The following is a 16,899-nucleotide window of genomic DNA, read 5'->3' on the forward strand; positions in this document are numbered from 1 at the left end:
GTTGAGCAAAACGCACGTCACGCGCCGGTACAGCGCGCTTCTGCGCACGAACAGATTGCTCACGTCGCTCAGCGTCCAGAAAAACAGGCTCTCCCGGTTCTGCGCGGCGGAATTCACGCTTTTGATGCGGTGGTCGCAGACCTGGTCGATCACGATCAGATTGTAGCACACGCGAAGCACGTTCGCCAGCATCATCAGCGACGTCGGAAACACGCCCAGCACCGACTGGTCGATCCGCAGGTAGTTCCCGCGGTTCTTGAACTCCTCGAGAATCCCGCGGAAATACGACGATTTGAGCGGAACCAGCTTCTCGGCCATCTGGTCCCACAACGGCCCCGGAGAGATGAGCACCTCGTCGCCGTTGCCGGAAATCCGGCCGTACCAGTTGGAGAGGCTGTGCAGCGCCGTCTCGATCAGCATGGGGACGTACAGAGACAGGCAGAAGTAGGGGATTTTGGGCGACGCCATGGTGACCAGCACGAAGAGCACCGCGCTGCCGAGCCGCCAGTTCAGATTCGCCATGCATTTGTTGAACAGGTCGATCAGGTACTGCCCGAACTTCCGCCAGCTCTGCAGCAGCGCGCGATACGCCTCCGGCGAGCAGCCCTCCGTGTGGTGCAGGTAGTCGCGGTGGAAGCCCTCCGCCGCCTTCCCGCCCTTCCAATTCACCAGCGCGTTGCTCACGCCCAGCAGGAACAGCCGCGCCGCCTGCGGGAAGTTCTCGATGGTCTTCAGCATCACCACCACGTCGTCCACCGCGTGCTGCAGCGTCAGCGCGTTCTCCGTCCGCGCCTGCAGCGTCCGCCGAATATCGTTCACGGACGCTGGAATAAACAGCATCAGCAGCTTCTTGACCGAGGAAGTCACCAGCTCCGCGATCGACGTCGGCACCGCCCCGCGGTCGTCGCCCAGCTGGCTTTTCGACGGGATGTGCCGCGCTGGGTACGCGGGACGGTCCTCGGGAGTGCCCAGCAGGTTGTCGGAGATGCCCATCGCGTCGCGGTCGTTCAGATCGAGCGGCTGCGCGAGCTCCATGAGCAGATTCATCTTCTCCATCATCACGTCGAGGAACTCTTCGTAGCTCTCCGCCGGCTGCACGAACTCGGGGTCCGTGAACTCCTGCGCCTCCGCGGCGCGGGGCGGCATCGCCGACTCGCCCTCGAACGTCATCAGGCGCCGCATGTCCTTGTTGATCACCGAGGACCCCGCGGTGGAGCCGGCGGCCTGGAAGGCGGTGCTGCTCCGGATGCGCAGCGTGTACTCCTTCCGCTTCTGCAGGCGCAGGCTGTCCGTCGTCGTGGAGCTGCGCCGCACGATCGTGATCGTGTTGGTCGTGCGTGACGCGCTGATGTTCTGGTGCGACACGAACTCCTGCTTCTTCGAACGCAAAAAGTTCCGCAGCGCCACGACGTTCTTCCAGATCTCCGACACGTTCTCCGTCACCTCGGGCGTCTGTCCGCGCTCCAGCGCGCTCATCAGAAGCTCCAGATCGCCGCTTTGCCGACGCATCTTCGCGAACACCGCGAGCCAGCGCAGCTCCAAGTTCACACTGATGGGCTGGTGCTTGCGCCGCCAGGCAGGCTCCGGGAACTTCTCGTCCAGAAACGTGTGCAGCACCGTGTAGCGATTCTCGATGTTCTCATACACGTCCTGAATGAAGCTCCCTCGCGCGCGATCGGCCTCGCTAGGCGTGAGAGAAGCGTGAAATGGAAAGAAACCTCATTAATCCGCCGCTGAATAGATAGCTCTCCGCGATGTATTGGAGCTCCGGGGTCTTGTCTGCGATCTGAAAGTAGCGCGTGTTGTAGTGGATCTTCGAGGAAATCACGGTGAGCAGATAAAAAAGCGTGAGATACCACGAAATCGGCTGCGGCGTCGGCGTGAAGTTCGGATCGTACATGGGCAGAAACATCAAACTATCGTTCTTCTGGTGGAGATCGCTCTGAAAATGAGCCACGCCCGGCAACTCGCACATCGATGCAGCACATCTTCATCAGCTGGCACCACATTGTTAGCAGCTCTAACAGGTCCCCGCTCGCGTAGCTGATCACGTCCATCGCGAAGGTCCCCACATACAGCACGTTCACAGCGTACGGCAGCAGGTGGCCCAAGGCCGTCTCGCGCAGCGCGCTGATCACATCCGCCACACGCGACGTTTGCTTGATGAAGAGCAGCGCTTTGGTGAGGATTCGGACGCAGGACGAGCACAGAGAGGACAGATAGGCCTGCATAATCGCGGTTTCGCTGCGAGCTGCGGTGGTATCGCCTTCGGCTTGGGAGAAGAGATAGATCTGGAAGGGGAAGAGGATGTTGTTGATGGCGTTCTGCGATCGACTCGACGGTTTGAAGCAGGAATCGACGAGTTGCTCGTGCGAGAGATATTCCTACTTCAAAACCCGATCAAAATGCAAACGAGGATGTCCTTCTCGGCGACCTCGATGACTTGGTTGATGATCTTCAGCGCTTCTTGCTCCATCGCGGGGTCGCGTCGACTCTCCAAATCGTAATCAGGAAGCATGCGACTCAGCTGCTCGCGCGTGATATGCGGCGCGAAGAAGCCTTTCGATTTGGCCAGTCCGTTGCGAAGATAGTGCGAGCAATACCGAGACCAGTACGCTATTTCTCACACTCGCTCAACACATCAACTCTCCGACGCCTCCATCACGCCATACACGGGGCGATAATCGTCTCGACGCATCGGGTACACGCTAGCAATCAACCGGGATGTTCAGTTCCACTCCACAACGTCGTAGCAATTCTCGGCGCCGTACCGATACATGTTTCCCTCGCCGTTATCCCAGCGAACACGCACGCCTTTCTGCGGAATCCCCTTCCAGTCCTTCACGTATTGCACGACGCCTTCTTCGCCGTCGCCTTGGGAACCCCACATCCAATCGGGACCGCGGATCACGCGATCTCCGGGACGCAGAGGAGGGAACAAAACTAGGGGTGGGGAGGGGAGAGGAGAACGGTACATTCTTTTTCGTCCTCGTTTAGATCGTGCATCGGACAAAACTCACAATGAGGCACCTTTCTATGATCAGAACCGCGCAGCAAACGAAGGTACCCGCAAGTGCAGAATGTGGAACTACCAGGATAGGCGGGGCGCAAAGAAGCTCGATTTACTTGAGCGGAACGAAGGATACTGTAGATGAACACACACTTAGGAGTGATACCGCTGGATAAACAAAATAACCGCGTTGCGACGAATAAACAATTCTTCAAATGAACTAGAACTATGGACTAAATAAGATAATTCCTGCTCATTAACAGATCATGTCAATTCTCACCTGGAAGTTTGCAGTTTCGAATTTAAAGTCACCTTGAGAACGAATTGTTCCCGCAGAAGAACGCAAAGTGAAGTTTTTCATGTTTTCAAAAACTAGACTGTGAAAATCCGGATTCAAATTGTACATTCTTTTCTCTTTACCTCTGAAAGTCGGATACCTTGGATATCTCCTAAAGTGATCGGATAGTCTTCCCGAAACAGAACTGCTACAGGAGGAGTTTCCGTAAACATATTCTTTGTAACATTTACCAAAAAGTTGGCAGAACAACGTTCCTAATTGTTCAACTCCGTAACTATTGCGTACCCAGTACCAACCTTCACCTCCAATACACGAATATTTATCGTATGTTGAAGTCGACATGGTCTTCTCCAATTCTATTATTATTTTTGTTTTGTGAAGAGATGAAAAATACCCCCGATTTGTGGAATTTAACAAAACAGAATTACATGATAACCCTTACACGTCCATTTAACGCTCCTTCTCTTCCTTAGTGCTGTGTCGAATTTCCAGAATTCTCTCCGCTCTCTCCCTGATGCATGAAGCTACCGAACGAGTTCGCGAGATTCTGCATCAACTCCGGGTTTTCTCTCAGCGAGTTCGCCCTGCCCTTCACTCCCCTCCGCACTCCTACGCCTGCTGCAGCAGCGGGTTGTTCAGCAATCCTTCCCATCCTCCCTGCTGCGCTTCCGACCGGCTTTCGGGACGATTTTCGCTTCCTCCCTCGCGCTGCGCAGAGTCCTGCTGCGCAGAGCCCTGCTGCGCATCCTCCGACGCGTGCTGCGGCGTTTCGGAGGGAGCATTGCCGCCCATGAAGGAGCGGAAGGAATTGGCGAGGTTCTGAATCTCGGGGTTTTGCATCAGCGACGCCGCGCTAGAAGTCACTGAGAACCGCGGAACCCACGTCTGACGAAACTCCGGGTTGTTCAGCAGATCGCCCAGGCCTCCGCCCTGCTGCTGCGAAGAGGGTTGCTGCGAAGAGGGTTGCTGGGCAGAGGGCTGCTCACCAGAGGGTTGCTGAGCAGAAGGCTGCGAAGAGGGCTGCTGCGAAGAGGGCTGGGCACTCTGTCCGAAGAGCTGTCCGAAGGAGCTGAACAGATTCTGCATCATTTCGGGGTTCTGCATCATCGAATTCGCTCTACATCGCAGGGTTCCACGGTTTCTACGCTTCGCGGATCGCCGGGTTGTTCAGCAGTCCGCTCAATCCGCCCAGACCGCTCTGGCCGCTCTGGCCGCTCTGTGAGGTCCCCGACTGGCTCGGATTTGCCGAGCTGGGAGCGGTCTGGCCGACGAGAGAGGCGAGGGAGGCCTTGAGCTGCTCGTTGTTGGGGTCGATGGCGAGTCCGGATTCGCAGGCGGAGAGCGCTTCCTGACGCTGATTGGACTTCATGTAGGCGGCCACGAGACGGACGTAGGCCTTGATGTAGGACTGGTTGAGGGCCAGAGCCTTCTTGCAGTCTAGATGGGAGGGAAGGGAGAGAGCGACCATCGATGGCGGATTTGTAGTCCTTGTGGTAGAACGACGCCGTCGCGCGGTTCGTGTAGTAGATGTAGTTGTTCGGGTTCGTCGCGCTCACGTTCAGCGCTTTCGTGTAGCATTTGATCGCCTCGTCGAAGTTCCCAGTGCGGAAATGCTTGTTTCCTTCCTCCTTGAACGACTCGCTCTCATGGATGTGGTCCGCAGTGGAACGCTCCGCTTGCTGGCTGTTCTTGCGGTACATATACTTATCGATCGCCTTCTGCAGCAAATCCTGCACTCGATAAAAAACATGCAAATAAATACTTTGTACTCAGCACTATCGGGAGAGTATGACTGGAAGTAGCCGCGTTGCTCAAGCTTGCTCACAAAAGACTGCAATTCCGGACTCAATTCAGAATGATCCCCCGCCTTCTTATGGGATTCCAAGTACTTCAGATTAAATCACAGAAGCAATCGTACGGAATTAAAAATGCTCGACAAGGAATCAGTCACGCCATACTGTGTGCGAGTCTGCGCATCCGTTCTGTCCATATTAAACGACATTCTACTCGTAAAATAACTCGCCAAATGCCACTGGAGCAGACGAATTGCCTCTTCCGTGAGAGAACTGTTGTTAGACTGGTTCTTTACACCGTCCAAATAGTCGAGAATTGACAATAACAATCGCTTATCCATGGAATCCTTTACAACAAAACAAATAAAATGAAATGAGCATTCCGCGATTATTCAACACTTCTTGGGGGAACTCGAATCGACCTTGTTTTTCCTCGATTTGTCCAATCTATCCTAGATAGTGTGAATATTGAGTAGAATGCCTGATACAGAGTCGAAATCCAGCAGCAAGAAGCATTTGAAGCCCACTTTTGTTTGCCCTATTGCAAAGCCTTTGGCTGATAAGTCTTTGGAGAAGAAAGTTCTGAAACTTGTTAAGAAAGGTAGGTTATGACAAATTATGCACTTCGTTTCCTAATCCTTTGTGTAGCTTCAAGTGGCAAGATTGTTCGTCGAGGCGTCAAGGAAGTTGGAAAATCGATTCGTCGAAATGAGAAGGGGTACGTTAGTAATACTTTGGAAGTCATTCCTAGAGTGCTCGTCCTTGCTGCAGACATCTTCCCTGTAGATGTGATTTCTCACTTGCCTGTTCTTGCTGAGGAAAACAGCATTCCTTATGTATTCGTTAGCTCACGGGTATGAGCGTTTTGCTTGATGAACTTGTAGCAAGCTCTCGGTGAGGCTGTAACTTCCAAGCGTCCCACTAGCTGCATTTTTGTTGTGAAGAAGGACGATTTCGAAGAGAAGAAGAAGTTTGAAGAGGTTTTCGATGAAGTGAAGCAGTTGGATATAAGTCTATAACTATGAATATCTTGTTACGTTTATTATCATAGTTTGTTTGTTACAAACACGCTCATTCCACATGTGCTGCTGCTGCTGCCGCTGCTGCTGCCGCCTGCTTTCCTCTGCGATTCGCCATGTCGGACAGGAAAATATTCCAGAAAAATACACCGACGGTAGTAAAGAACACTTGGTACTAATTATCAATACCAGGAGAAAGCAATGCTACCTGTAAAGGAACATACTTGAAGTTGATGATTTGAAGGAATGGCCACACGCAATAGTTTACCTGTTAATCGCATTTCATCATAAAGAATACCTTAAGTGTGTTCCAAAGGCAAGCTTTGACTCTGCGAATACCTGCAGATGGTTGATTGTGAGGATCCTATAATATTGTATGTATACAATAAGTACCTCCAAAGCAGATAAACCGAAAAACATAAAAGAATCAAACACAGGGACAAAGAATAGCTATGAAGAGTAATAGTTTCTAGATCCTACCTGATCAAACGCCATTTTTGTTAGAACTCGCTGCATCCCTTCCAGTTTGATCGATTGTTGGAGGAAATTGTACCAATAGTGATTGATACCGCCATAGCACATGCAAACAAACTACATTCAAACAATCCATTTCAAAATACGCCCATTCGAAACACTCGACCCCAATCCACTTTGAAGTGTTCGTCTTCTACGGTTCATCCGTAACTGTCCTCGCTATACTGCTCATGATACGTTGCGCTGCAATATCTCCACTGCATCCTAGGACAACAGAAGTTAGACATTTTGTTATCAGTGGGTGTGCCTAGGATATGAGCCACAGTTATGATTTTCCACATTTAATGCACGAGAATAAGCCGATAAAATAGAAGCCATCCAACAAAAAAAGAAAATGTCAAACAAACAAGAATTTCTATGAAGATTTTTCAAGAATCGCTAGTAATCTCGCAGCCTCTCGATATTTATTATCCAATGTCCGAGTCGAGAACCTATCCTGCAGGATGTGTCTTTTCGCCTCCTCATCGATCACCCGATAGTTCTACCCATCAAATTTCGCTCTGTCTCCCTACAAAGGGTATCAAAATCAGCATATTGCAAATCGCACCAATGGCTCGTTCCAGCACGACCTCGTCCTTGCAGTGGTTAATCAGGTCGCACCCCACCGTCACAATGGCACTACTCATCCCCGCGATTTCCGGCGAAGCAGTTCCCGCTCTTTTTTCCTTCTCGTCTTCGCAAAATTGCGCCGCGTTTAATAAAAACGAACTCATCGCCTGCATCACCATGCGATTCTCGTACAGCGAGACCACCTTGCAGAACGCCAGGAGATCATGCAGCTCATCTGCCAGAATGTCGCTGCGCGACACGGCGAACAAATTGGCAAGAAGCCTGAAAAGCACTGCGAGAAGCGCTGGAGACACGCTTGGAAGCCTATCGAGTCAAACCGAAAAGGGGAAAAGGGGAACTGAATTTGGCGGAAAACCGCGGGGAGATCGAAGGCTGGATTGGAGAGAACGAGGTCGGAGCCGTTGGGAAGCAGAACCACGGATTTATAGATGTCGTAAACGGGGAAACGGAGGTCCAGAGGCCAGGAGAGAAGGCGATTGAGGAGAGAAGCGAAGAGCTCGTTCAGCGGCTGCTTGGCTTCGTCAGGATTCAAAAGCGACTAAAAATAAGAAAAAAAACACGACAAAAGAGATCATTACTTCCAACAAGGCATCCAACACTTCGAAATCTTCGTTATGCATAACGAAGATCGATTCCCTATTTTCACTTTCTGCAAGAAGCGAATTGAATTCATCCAATTTTCCGCGAACCCCAAGCGCGTTTATATTCCGATACTTGCACGGTGTTCGGTCCGGGAATACTATTTCCAACCCCCTTTTCGACTCTACTTTGACTTTCGAACACGTCCTCGTTTCTGATTGGTCGCTCCGAATCCAACGCGATTTTGTTTGAACCGCGGTTCTTCATGATATACTCCGCGATCTCGTCGAGATAGCCCTGCTCCAACTACTCGATCAAAACCCGATCACGTCCGTACTCCATGATTATCAATGAATTCCTGCGCCACTTCGTATGCGTTTTCGTTATCGCGGTATTCCAGCGTCAGCGTTTGCAGGCCGGTGGCCGTTTCGACCTCAACTGGGATTTTATGGACTTCGTCGGCACTTCCGAGCACCTCGCCGATTTCGATCCACGTGGAGCTCGCAGCCTAATCATCATGACGCATCTCCGTCCCGACGCTCCATCGGAACACATAGCCCTTCTCCTCCCGACGGAACATTTTGATCTCTCCATCGCGCGACCCTGTCTCAGACACATGCTTAATGCATACCTGGGTACTGCTCGCGGAACTGGTAATCCACCAGATTGTCCACATTCACCCCAATTTTCCTATTCCTGACATAAAATAACCGCGGGTACGCTTCCAGCTGGCTCTCCTTCTCCTCGCACAGATTCAAATAGTTGCGCTAGCCCATCAGCCAATCAAATCGGACCCTACACGCGCCTCCTCCGGCAGCCAGTCCCGCGGGTTGCTCGAGAATAACCGCAGGATTCCGTCGCTGCACGCCGTGATCGCCCAGACATGCGAGTTCCCCGCGGGATCGATGACATGCCGGACATCGACGTCCCAGAGCGACGCGGGGTGTTTGACGATCTGCATGCAGTTGGGTCCTTCCCAGAAATACATATACGCGTTCTCGCTGACGGAGACAGATCGGACATGCATCATGTCGGCTCCTCCCATCGACTTGACTTTCATCATGAAGGGATACTTCCCTTCTCCCTGCACGGAACACAATTCCGCCATCGGTACGTTCGGAGGGGTGTCGCATCGGAAGACGACCGAGCCGTCGCTGCGATAACAGACCACTTTCCCGTCGTTCCCGCCCGTGAAGAAGCCGTCCGCGGGGGCAGGCAGAGAGATCGACGACGGGAGACGATCTTGGAGGAAGAAGGGCGCGCTGCAGCGGACGCTCGCGTAGTGGCTGCGCTGGATAGAGACCTGCTCGCCGCGCTTGAAAACGCGGACAGCGTAGCCAGACACGCCGTTCATGGCGTCCTTCATACCGGTGGAGGTGGTGACGACGGTGTTCTCGTCGAGGGCGATCGCTGTGACCGCGTTTTCCATTCCTGTCAATTTTTGGATCTCTTTGGCCGAGTTGAGATCCCACATCTAGGATGAAGCTTGTTTGTTGGGGATACACGCGCAGAACCATCCCAGGAGCCGGATAGAATCGTTCCGTTAGGGCCGTGAGCGAGAGAAGTAATGCCTCCACTATGTCCAGAGAGCAACGCCAGATTCTCTCCATTTGGGGAATAGAAGCGGATGATGCCATCGTAACCGCCCGAAACGAAGAAACCTATTCCTTACAGGCTCAAATTGACAAGACCGTTTGGTAACGCTAACAAACACGTAATCCAGCAACTGTGGTGGATTATCTTCTCGGGAAATGCAAAGGTTTCGGAGTCCGTGAATTTCCACAGGAGGATTGCGTTGTCCTACATCCCACTCCACGATCGGCGCGTACTTGACCTCCAGAAGCCATAAAGTATCCATTGGGGTTGTTATCGAGAAAAATACAACATCGCACCTATATCTCATCGTACGTGTGGGAATCGCACAGCATCGCGGTGTCCACGCAGTTCCCTGCATAGCTCGAATTGGTTCATCCTTCAAGCAATACTTTGTCAAACAAACAGCATAGTTTTTACCCGTATTTCTCTTATTAAACTCATTAATTCTGCACAGCAACGAATAACATTTACAACAGAATCGCTACCCATCATCCATCCTCTCCAGTCCCACCTTATTCTCCCCTAACGACCGCACCGACAGCGTGGATCCGCAGCACTTATTGCAGAACACGTCTCCGCACAGTCTGCAATGACTACCCCTCACATCATTTAGCCGCGCCTACTGTCTCCGATAGAACGACCCAAACGTCTTTCCGCACAGCGTACACGCTCCGCTCTCCCCATCACGCTTCCACGGCTTCGTCCGCACGCCCTCCACCGCCACGGACCGGAGAAACTCGAGGTCCTCGACGGCCAGCGCGCAGAGAAACGCCTCCATCGACGCGGGCGTTTCGCAGAGCGGCGCGAGCACGTGGATGGCCTCGGCGAACTGCTCGGCGACGAACTGGCCGTGAGAGAAGGGCTCGAGAAGCGATTCGCCGGCGGGCACGGCCTCGGAGATGACGGAGACGGCGTCGGAAGGGTCCTCGGAGGGGTCGTCGAGGAGAGGCGAGGGAATGGAGGCGTGCAGATGGGCCAGTTTGGAGCGGGCGAGCGACTGCTTGAGCGAGGAGAGCTGCTCATTGCGATGGCGGAGTTGCGCGTGGAGAGACTCGCAGTGCGCGCAGGGAGGCAGCTCGGTGGATTGGTCGTTGACGAAGTCGGTGAGCGCGGAGTAGACGCTCTCGCGGAGAGATTGCAGGCGATCGGGGAGATCGCCCAGAACACTGGGGGTGGAGGGGGAGCGGAGAGGCCAGGGCTCTTTTCCGTACCTAGAGTTCAGCGGAGAGTGCAGCTGTACTTATTCACGAGCCGCTGGTAGAGTTGATCTTCCTCTCCCTTGTAACTCTCTAAGATGGATCTGACCTGGGTGTCAGTGGATGGATCTACATCTACGGAATTCACTTTCTCAGGATTCACGGATTGATAATACGTAGTTAACACCTCTTCTAAGTTTTCGGGCACAATAAACGTGGATTTTCTAACAGATCAATTTATGGATCGGTGCTGATTACGTTGGATCGGGTGAGCCGGAAGCTGGAGAACTCTGCATCTCTAAACACAATTAGACGATGAAATATGTGGAGAAAAGCACGGCTTGTCATTCAACTTCGCTTACAATTTAATTTTTCCTTCCTAAAATAGCTAATAATAAACACAACTGTACAAAGCATTGAACCTCTAAAATAACGGGAATTCCAAAAATACTATTATTCGGTAAAAAAAAGCGTTTGTGAACTAACTGCGAGACCAATTGATAATTGTTCATGGGAGGTTGGAATCCTGTTTTCCGTTTTGTACATGGCGTACTAATTGGAGCACGAACAGCATCCTATCGAGCCGATGAACAAGTGAACGTGGATTCCTTTTTGGATGCGGAAGTATATAATCTGTTCATTGTAGCAACTATTCTTTGTCTCTTTATTTGTGTGATTTCTGTAGGAGCGTCATATTTAGGGTTTTTTCGTATTGCTCTGAAAGAGAGGCATATACGAGAACTCGCTTCTCATCTCGTCAGCAACAATGCCATTGTTTTTGAAACTCTGGGTACGGATGTGGATATTCTAAAGCAGTTCACTACCGAGCACCTCATGAAGTACCTGGAGTACAACTCAGGGTCGGAGCCTATCCCAATCGAGCAAATCAGAGTGCCGTTTTTTCTTAATCGCGACAGCATTAAGATGACTGTGCGGCACACGTCACTTTTTTAATGTTTAGTCCAGCGAAGATGGGAACAACCGCTTGTCCTTTTCCGTCGATGCCTCTATGAGGTACTCGATCCAACTCTTCTGGTCCGTCCCCTCTTCTGCATACAAGAAATGCTGCAAAGATCTCGTGAAGCGTTTCCCCTCCATCATGCTCTCATGTCCAGTGATCTGCGAAAACGACCCAACTCTTCGTCGAGGCTTTCTCAACCCCTTCCTCTCCTCGCAAGACGCCATCCTCAGCTCCTTCCGCTCCGTGCTCACCCTTCTCAAAGGCTACAGCAAGCACGGCGTCTCTCCCATCTCTCATTCCCCGGTTTCCTCAGTTTCCTCGGTTTCTCCGGTTTCTCCGGTTTCTCCGGTTTCTCCGTCCACCTTCGAGTACCCCATTCCCTCCGATCTCCTCCGTATTTTTCATTCTTTCTCTCATTTTATTCAAGACGAGCTCCCTTCCTACCACCTCGACAACCGTTCTCTCTCCATTTTCAGCGAGTCTTCGCCGCGTCCGCCCCGCTCCGTCGACTCGCAGACCCACCTCCTCCGTCCCTCGCTCTACCCGCCCAAGCCCGACCGCAAGCCTCTTCCGCGCGCGACGACACACGAAATCCTCCCGCTCGTCATCGTGATGTGGGACCGCGCCGACGACGCCGAGACCGAGCCCTGCCCGCCCGTCCGGGCATTGCCGAGCCGGAGCTCCGCGTCGCAGCTGCGCGAGCTGCTGAAGGAGTCGATGGGGAGCGCGGAGGAGAAGAAACGGAGGTTCGCGAAGCAGCGCGCCGAGGGAGCGCGGAGAAACGGAGAAAACCCGCGGTTCGTGTCGATTTTGGTGGTACACTTCCTGCGGAATCATGTGCCCACGCTGATTCGGAGGCTGAATATTTGCGCGGATGGGATTTTTGTCCCGCGGGTAGGAGTTTCGCGGGGAAAATGAGGGGCAGAGCATTTATTGTTCGAACTCGGATAGCAAGAAGAACAACGAGTGTATTATTTGTTTTGCTAACGCGAATGATGTCATTCTGCTGCCCTGTCGCCATAAGTTGGTGTGTCGGCTGTGCGTCTGCATGATCAAGCGATGTCCGCTCTGTCGCGTCCCTATTAATTACTACCTCACTGAAGGGCAGGAGCAAGAGCTCAGTCACGCGTATAACAATTCGGAAGCCCTTCTCTAGAATAGCTGTACATTACAGTTTGTTTTTTTCAACACATATTCTTACTTAATTGCTGCGTGTTTTTATATAGAATGGTTCACTATTACAGAGTGTTGCTTTTCAACGCATCTCTATTTTCATGGCACTTCCCTTCTCTCGATTAGCAGCCCATTCCGATCTTTTCATTCATTCATTCATTCATTCATCCATTCATGTATACTCTCAAACACATATTCAAAATCGTTACGCTTCGCCACGCCGTCCTGCATTGAAATTCGCATTGCCGGCCATTCTTCCTTTATTCTCCAAAGGCACGGAAACCACATCGCGATCCCACGTCGACGGGTCCCATCCGCGCACCACCTCCACCAATTCCTTCATCGTCGGTCTTTGCTTGTCCTCCTTCCAGCACTCCAGCATCACCTGCACGGGCTCTACGCCTCACTCTTCTCCTCATCCCCCACCGCGCGGCATTCCCGGCAGAATCTGCGGGCGCAGCCCATCCAGCACCTGCTTATAAAACTATTTTTCATCGCTTCCGCGCGTCGCTACGTCCAATCGCCCCGCGAACTTCATCCCCGTGTAGCAGAGCTGCTCAGAGATGATCTCGTAGACCACGCAGCCGAAACTGTAGACGTCTACCTTGGTAGAGCACTTGGCGCTGTTGATCAGCTCGGGAGCCATGCTACGCCTCACGCATTCAATGGATTATTACATCGCGGGCGAGCCACAAAACGAGACTTGAATGCTCTTGTTGTTTTCTGCATGGAAAAGGGGAAAGAAAGGTACCGATCTCGCGGGCATAGCCGAAATCGGCGACCTTGGCGATGTCGTTTTTGACCAACACATTGGCGAGCTATCGAGCTCATCGAACAAACAGAAGCCAACCTTAATATCGCGATGCACGATATTGTAACTATGCAAATACGCCAGCGCCTCCGCCACGTTCTGAATGTACTTCTTCTTCGTCGCGTTGCTCAGCTTCAGCTTCCGCTTGATGATCAAATCCTCCAGCGACGGACCGCCCAGCTCCATGATCAGAATCGGAAACCCCGCGGGATCCTCGCTGTGCCCGATGATCTCCAGGATGCACTGGTGCTTGAACCGCATTTGTGTCTGAAACTCGCGAACGAGATAGCGATAGTCCACTTCCGTGGGGATTTTGCACATTTTCTTGAGAGCGACGTCGCGGCCTTGATAGATTCTGCGGTCAAACCATCGACGAACACCCACCCATGGTAAACAATGGCGCTGGCGCCCTGGCCCAAGCGTTCGCGAACCTCCAGGTCGGAAAAAGGAATAAGAATATCGGCTAGAAGTGAGAAAAAGAAGAATTTGATTTCACTGGGATTGCTAGGGGTAAGCTAGAATCAAGAACGGTACATTTCGAAGAGAGGGCATATTACAGCGAAGTAGTCATGGAGAGAGCTGATAACTGGCAAAAGACCATCCGTCTGAGTTATGATTAAGAAGAATGAGCTACCCATATCCATTGCTCGATACCATTCATGTGGATTTCTTTATTTTCGTCAACATAGTGGCACTGCTTGTTCACCGTAGTATCTAGATCAAACGGAAAGAGAAGATGAACTTTTAGACACAATCAAAAATATCCTAATTCTCTCGTTTTCAAATCCACTTATCGGATAGAGGATACTCACTGGAATATAATATTCTTTCTGACAGTATTCTGAACGAATACGACTCCGAATTATAGAAACACTACTACCTGACTCAAATTGACCTAAAATATCAATAAATCATTATTATTGTACGAATCAATAGTCCATCCAAAACCATACGACTTTGAGTAATTGCCACAAATATGTCACGTATCAAAATCGATGTAATCGATTGGTTATATGCAGATAACTCTTGAGTTGCTTGAACAAAAACTTCTCGTTGAGATCTCTTTTCGGTTGATATTACACTCATTACAACTCTAAGTTGATATTATTATATTATCAAGATAGAATCAAGCAAAAGGAAAAAGATTCTAACTTTTCGTCATTTTCATATTATGTTAAGATTGTTTCAATGTGCAATTAGAATTATCGATTTCAGTATTCATATCAACAATAGGATAGAAAATACAAACTAGGTGAAACTTTAAGTAATAACTTTCATTATTCGATTGTTGGTATTATTATCATTCGATTCTATACAATATCAATTCGTTTAATCAAGTACGGTTTATAGAATCCATTAGTCAGGTGTACTGACTCCCACTGATCAGGTTCGGGAGTTTCATCAAAAGACAGTTTCTAGAAGTATTCTATAATCACTTTTGTTTTCATTCTGTACAATGAGTACTAATTCAGTTGATGTTCCTGTAGCTGAAAGGCTGAATATTGATATAAGAGATGAAGAAAGGCTACTGAAAACGAGTTCTTCGATGTGTCCAAATTATGAACACATTACAATTTTTGATTTTGATGACACTCTATTGCCTAGTTCTTGGTTGATTCAAGTTTTACAACTACGTGGCGAGTTGAGTGATAAAATGAAAGAAGAAATGCATAAATTGGACGAAAGTGCATATGTATTACTATCTACAGCACTCAGATTTTCATCAGTAATAATAATCACAAATGCTGAAGTTGGTTGGATAAGAAGCAGTTGTTCCATGTTTATGCCATTGTTTCACAGTTTGCTAGAATCTGTGATAATTGTATCTGCTCGAAGTCGCTATGAAGAAAAGTATCCTTATGATTCTGGAAAATGGAAAGAATTGACTTTCCGTGATGAAATTGAAAAATTGCGCAAAGAAGATTCTTTCATAAGTTTGCTTAGCATTGGGGATTCTTTATATGAACGTAATGCTGCGCTTCTTTATGGGTCTACGAACAAATACTCAATAGTAAAATCTATAAAAATGATCGATCTTCCGACTCCTGGTCAGTTGATAACCCAACAACGACTAATTTGTAATGCTTTACCTTCCATGATACAGAGTCGAGAGAAACTTGATTTGAAACTATCAGTTGAAGTGTCGATTTAGTGAACTTTCTTTTTTCTGTCGAAAAGAGTTCATTGTGTTATATTGGTAATTAGTATTATTTATATTGTTTTTTCTTTATTTTTATTTTTATTTTCCCTATTAATATTATTATTTATTTATTTATTTAATTGCTTGTTTGTTCTATCAAACACTACACAAATTTTCTAGCATAGCTTCTAAATCATCATCTTCAGTTTTGACTTCTCCTGTTTTAACCGTAGAAGGAACACTAGGAAGAGCAGTCTCAGGTACATTTGGTAACGCTGTTTTCTGTTCTTGGTCCCTGGCTATATCCTTGTCCAACTCCTCCATCAGGTCGTCAACATCAGGATCTTCAGGAGTTTCGGTAAGTATATCCATCATGTCTTTCACATTTGCAACTTTTTCATTAATGTCTTCCATCAGATCTTGAAGTTTTTCCACGGAATCACTACAATGAATATAACTAGGCAACAACTACGCATAGGCAGATTCAAGAGCTTTCTTGGTAGTCTCCATCACAGTAACCATTTCATTGATAAATTGCATATCATCTACCGTACCTAGAGTTGATTGTTGTTGTAGCAGAATATTCTATTTTCATGATCTCAATATTTATAATAATACATTGTACTGAGTAATTCGTTCTCGGCACTTCTTGACCTTCATCAACTCTTGCTTGATGGCTATACATATTAATTTTGGCTATACAAAGTACCGGGATCCTCCGGATTCTTTGCTTTAAGCGCCTTCGCACGAGCAAAAGCTTCGTCTTGATCCTTTTGGTTTTTGTCAATCCTAAATAAGAAACTAGCACAAGGACTACTTCTTTTGCAAGCTGTCCATAGTTTCCCTAATCTTCATCATAGCCTCAGTAGCCTTAAGATCCGATTCTTCCCTCTGCCGTTCCTGAGTCACTTCAGGAGCCTCTGATTGGCTATTCGACTTAGAGTTACCGAAAAATCTCTTGAACATGATCAAAATAAGTCAAATGAAAAAAAATATAACGAAATGGACCGAAATAGTAAGTGTATTTACTTGATTGTTTTTTATTCAGATTCATTGATAGAAAAAGGAGTGAAGATAGATGATGATTCCCTTATTAGTTTTTTTCTATATCTTCGTCTGAGAGAAGTGATAGGGATATGACTTTCTATTGCTTAATTATTCAACGCTTTCATGAAATCGATCTATTCCTGCCTTTCTTTTCTTTCCTGGGAAAAGGAGA

At 49.2% G+C, this 16,899-nt stretch overlaps 8 protein-coding genes; 3 read left to right on the forward strand and 5 right to left on the reverse strand.

Annotated features, from left to right (window-relative positions):
• Positions 1-5,578: 5,578 nt before the first annotated feature.
• GSBLH_T00001150001 (uncharacterized protein) lies at positions 5,579-6,151 on the forward strand (the record flags this gene model as incomplete). XM_013039498.1 has 4 exons in its annotated part: positions 5,579-5,702; positions 5,750-5,819; positions 5,853-5,955; positions 5,986-6,151. 4 exons carry the CDS (start codon positions 5,579-5,581, stop codon positions 6,118-6,120), a joined length of 432 nt encoding a protein of 143 aa, XP_012894952.1. The 3' UTR covers positions 6,121-6,151.
• A 21-nt stretch (positions 6,152-6,172) lies between these two features.
• On the reverse strand, positions 6,173-6,972 carry GSBLH_T00001151001 (uncharacterized protein; the record flags this gene model as incomplete). The annotated part of the gene is made up of 8 exons (XM_013039499.1): positions 6,173-6,295; positions 6,329-6,388; positions 6,419-6,484; positions 6,514-6,570; positions 6,601-6,711; positions 6,741-6,787; positions 6,820-6,901; positions 6,934-6,972. 8 exons carry the CDS (start codon positions 6,970-6,972, stop codon positions 6,173-6,175), a joined length of 585 nt encoding a protein of 194 aa, XP_012894953.1.
• Positions 6,973-8,578: 1,606 nt separating this feature from the next.
• On the reverse strand, positions 8,579-9,774 carry GSBLH_T00001152001 (uncharacterized protein; the record flags this gene model as incomplete). Its single annotated transcript, XM_013039500.1, has 5 exons — positions 8,579-9,277; positions 9,307-9,464; positions 9,495-9,603; positions 9,633-9,695; positions 9,727-9,774. The coding sequence occupies 5 exons, from the start codon at positions 9,772-9,774 to the stop codon at positions 8,579-8,581; spliced, it is 1,077 nt and encodes a 358-aa protein (XP_012894954.1).
• Positions 9,775-9,880: 106 nt separating this feature from the next.
• On the reverse strand, positions 9,881-10,891 carry GSBLH_T00006999001 (uncharacterized protein; the record flags this gene model as incomplete). The annotated part of the gene is made up of 4 exons (XM_013039501.1): positions 9,881-9,992; positions 10,023-10,610; positions 10,640-10,819; positions 10,854-10,891. 4 exons carry the CDS (start codon positions 10,889-10,891, stop codon positions 9,881-9,883), a joined length of 918 nt encoding a protein of 305 aa, XP_012894955.1.
• Positions 10,892-12,470: 1,579 nt separating this feature from the next.
• On the forward strand, positions 12,471-12,729 carry GSBLH_T00001153001 (uncharacterized protein; the record flags this gene model as incomplete). XM_013039502.1 has 1 exon in its annotated part: positions 12,471-12,729. One exon carries the CDS (start codon positions 12,471-12,473, stop codon positions 12,606-12,608), a length of 138 nt encoding a protein of 45 aa, XP_012894956.1. The 3' UTR covers positions 12,609-12,729.
• A 662-nt stretch (positions 12,730-13,391) lies between these two features.
• On the reverse strand, positions 13,392-14,626 carry GSBLH_T00001154001 (uncharacterized protein; the record flags this gene model as incomplete). Its single annotated transcript, XM_013039503.1, has 7 exons — positions 13,392-13,547; positions 13,580-13,895; positions 13,925-14,003; positions 14,070-14,145; positions 14,175-14,254; positions 14,283-14,435; positions 14,467-14,626. The coding sequence occupies 7 exons, from the start codon at positions 14,624-14,626 to the stop codon at positions 13,392-13,394; spliced, it is 1,020 nt and encodes a 339-aa protein (XP_012894957.1).
• A 370-nt stretch (positions 14,627-14,996) lies between these two features.
• Positions 14,997-15,821, forward strand: GSBLH_T00001155001 (uncharacterized protein; the record flags this gene model as incomplete). XM_013039504.1 has 1 exon in its annotated part: positions 14,997-15,821. The coding sequence occupies one exon, from the start codon at positions 14,997-14,999 to the stop codon at positions 15,690-15,692; it is 696 nt and encodes a 231-aa protein (XP_012894958.1). The 3' UTR covers positions 15,693-15,821.
• A 15-nt stretch (positions 15,822-15,836) lies between these two features.
• GSBLH_T00001156001 (uncharacterized protein) lies at positions 15,837-16,646 on the reverse strand (the record flags this gene model as incomplete). Its single annotated transcript, XM_013039505.1, has 5 exons — positions 15,837-16,122; positions 16,153-16,265; positions 16,299-16,357; positions 16,390-16,469; positions 16,498-16,646. 5 exons carry the CDS (start codon positions 16,644-16,646, stop codon positions 15,837-15,839), a joined length of 687 nt encoding a protein of 228 aa, XP_012894959.1.
• Positions 16,647-16,899: the final 253 nt, after the last annotated feature.

This window comes from Blastocystis hominis, assembly GCF_000151665.1.
Source record: "Blastocystis hominis, Singapore isolate B (sub-type 7) whole genome shotgun sequence assembly, scaffold_1".
Lineage (NCBI taxonomy): Eukaryota > Bigyra > Opalinata > Blastocystidae > Blastocystis > Blastocystis hominis.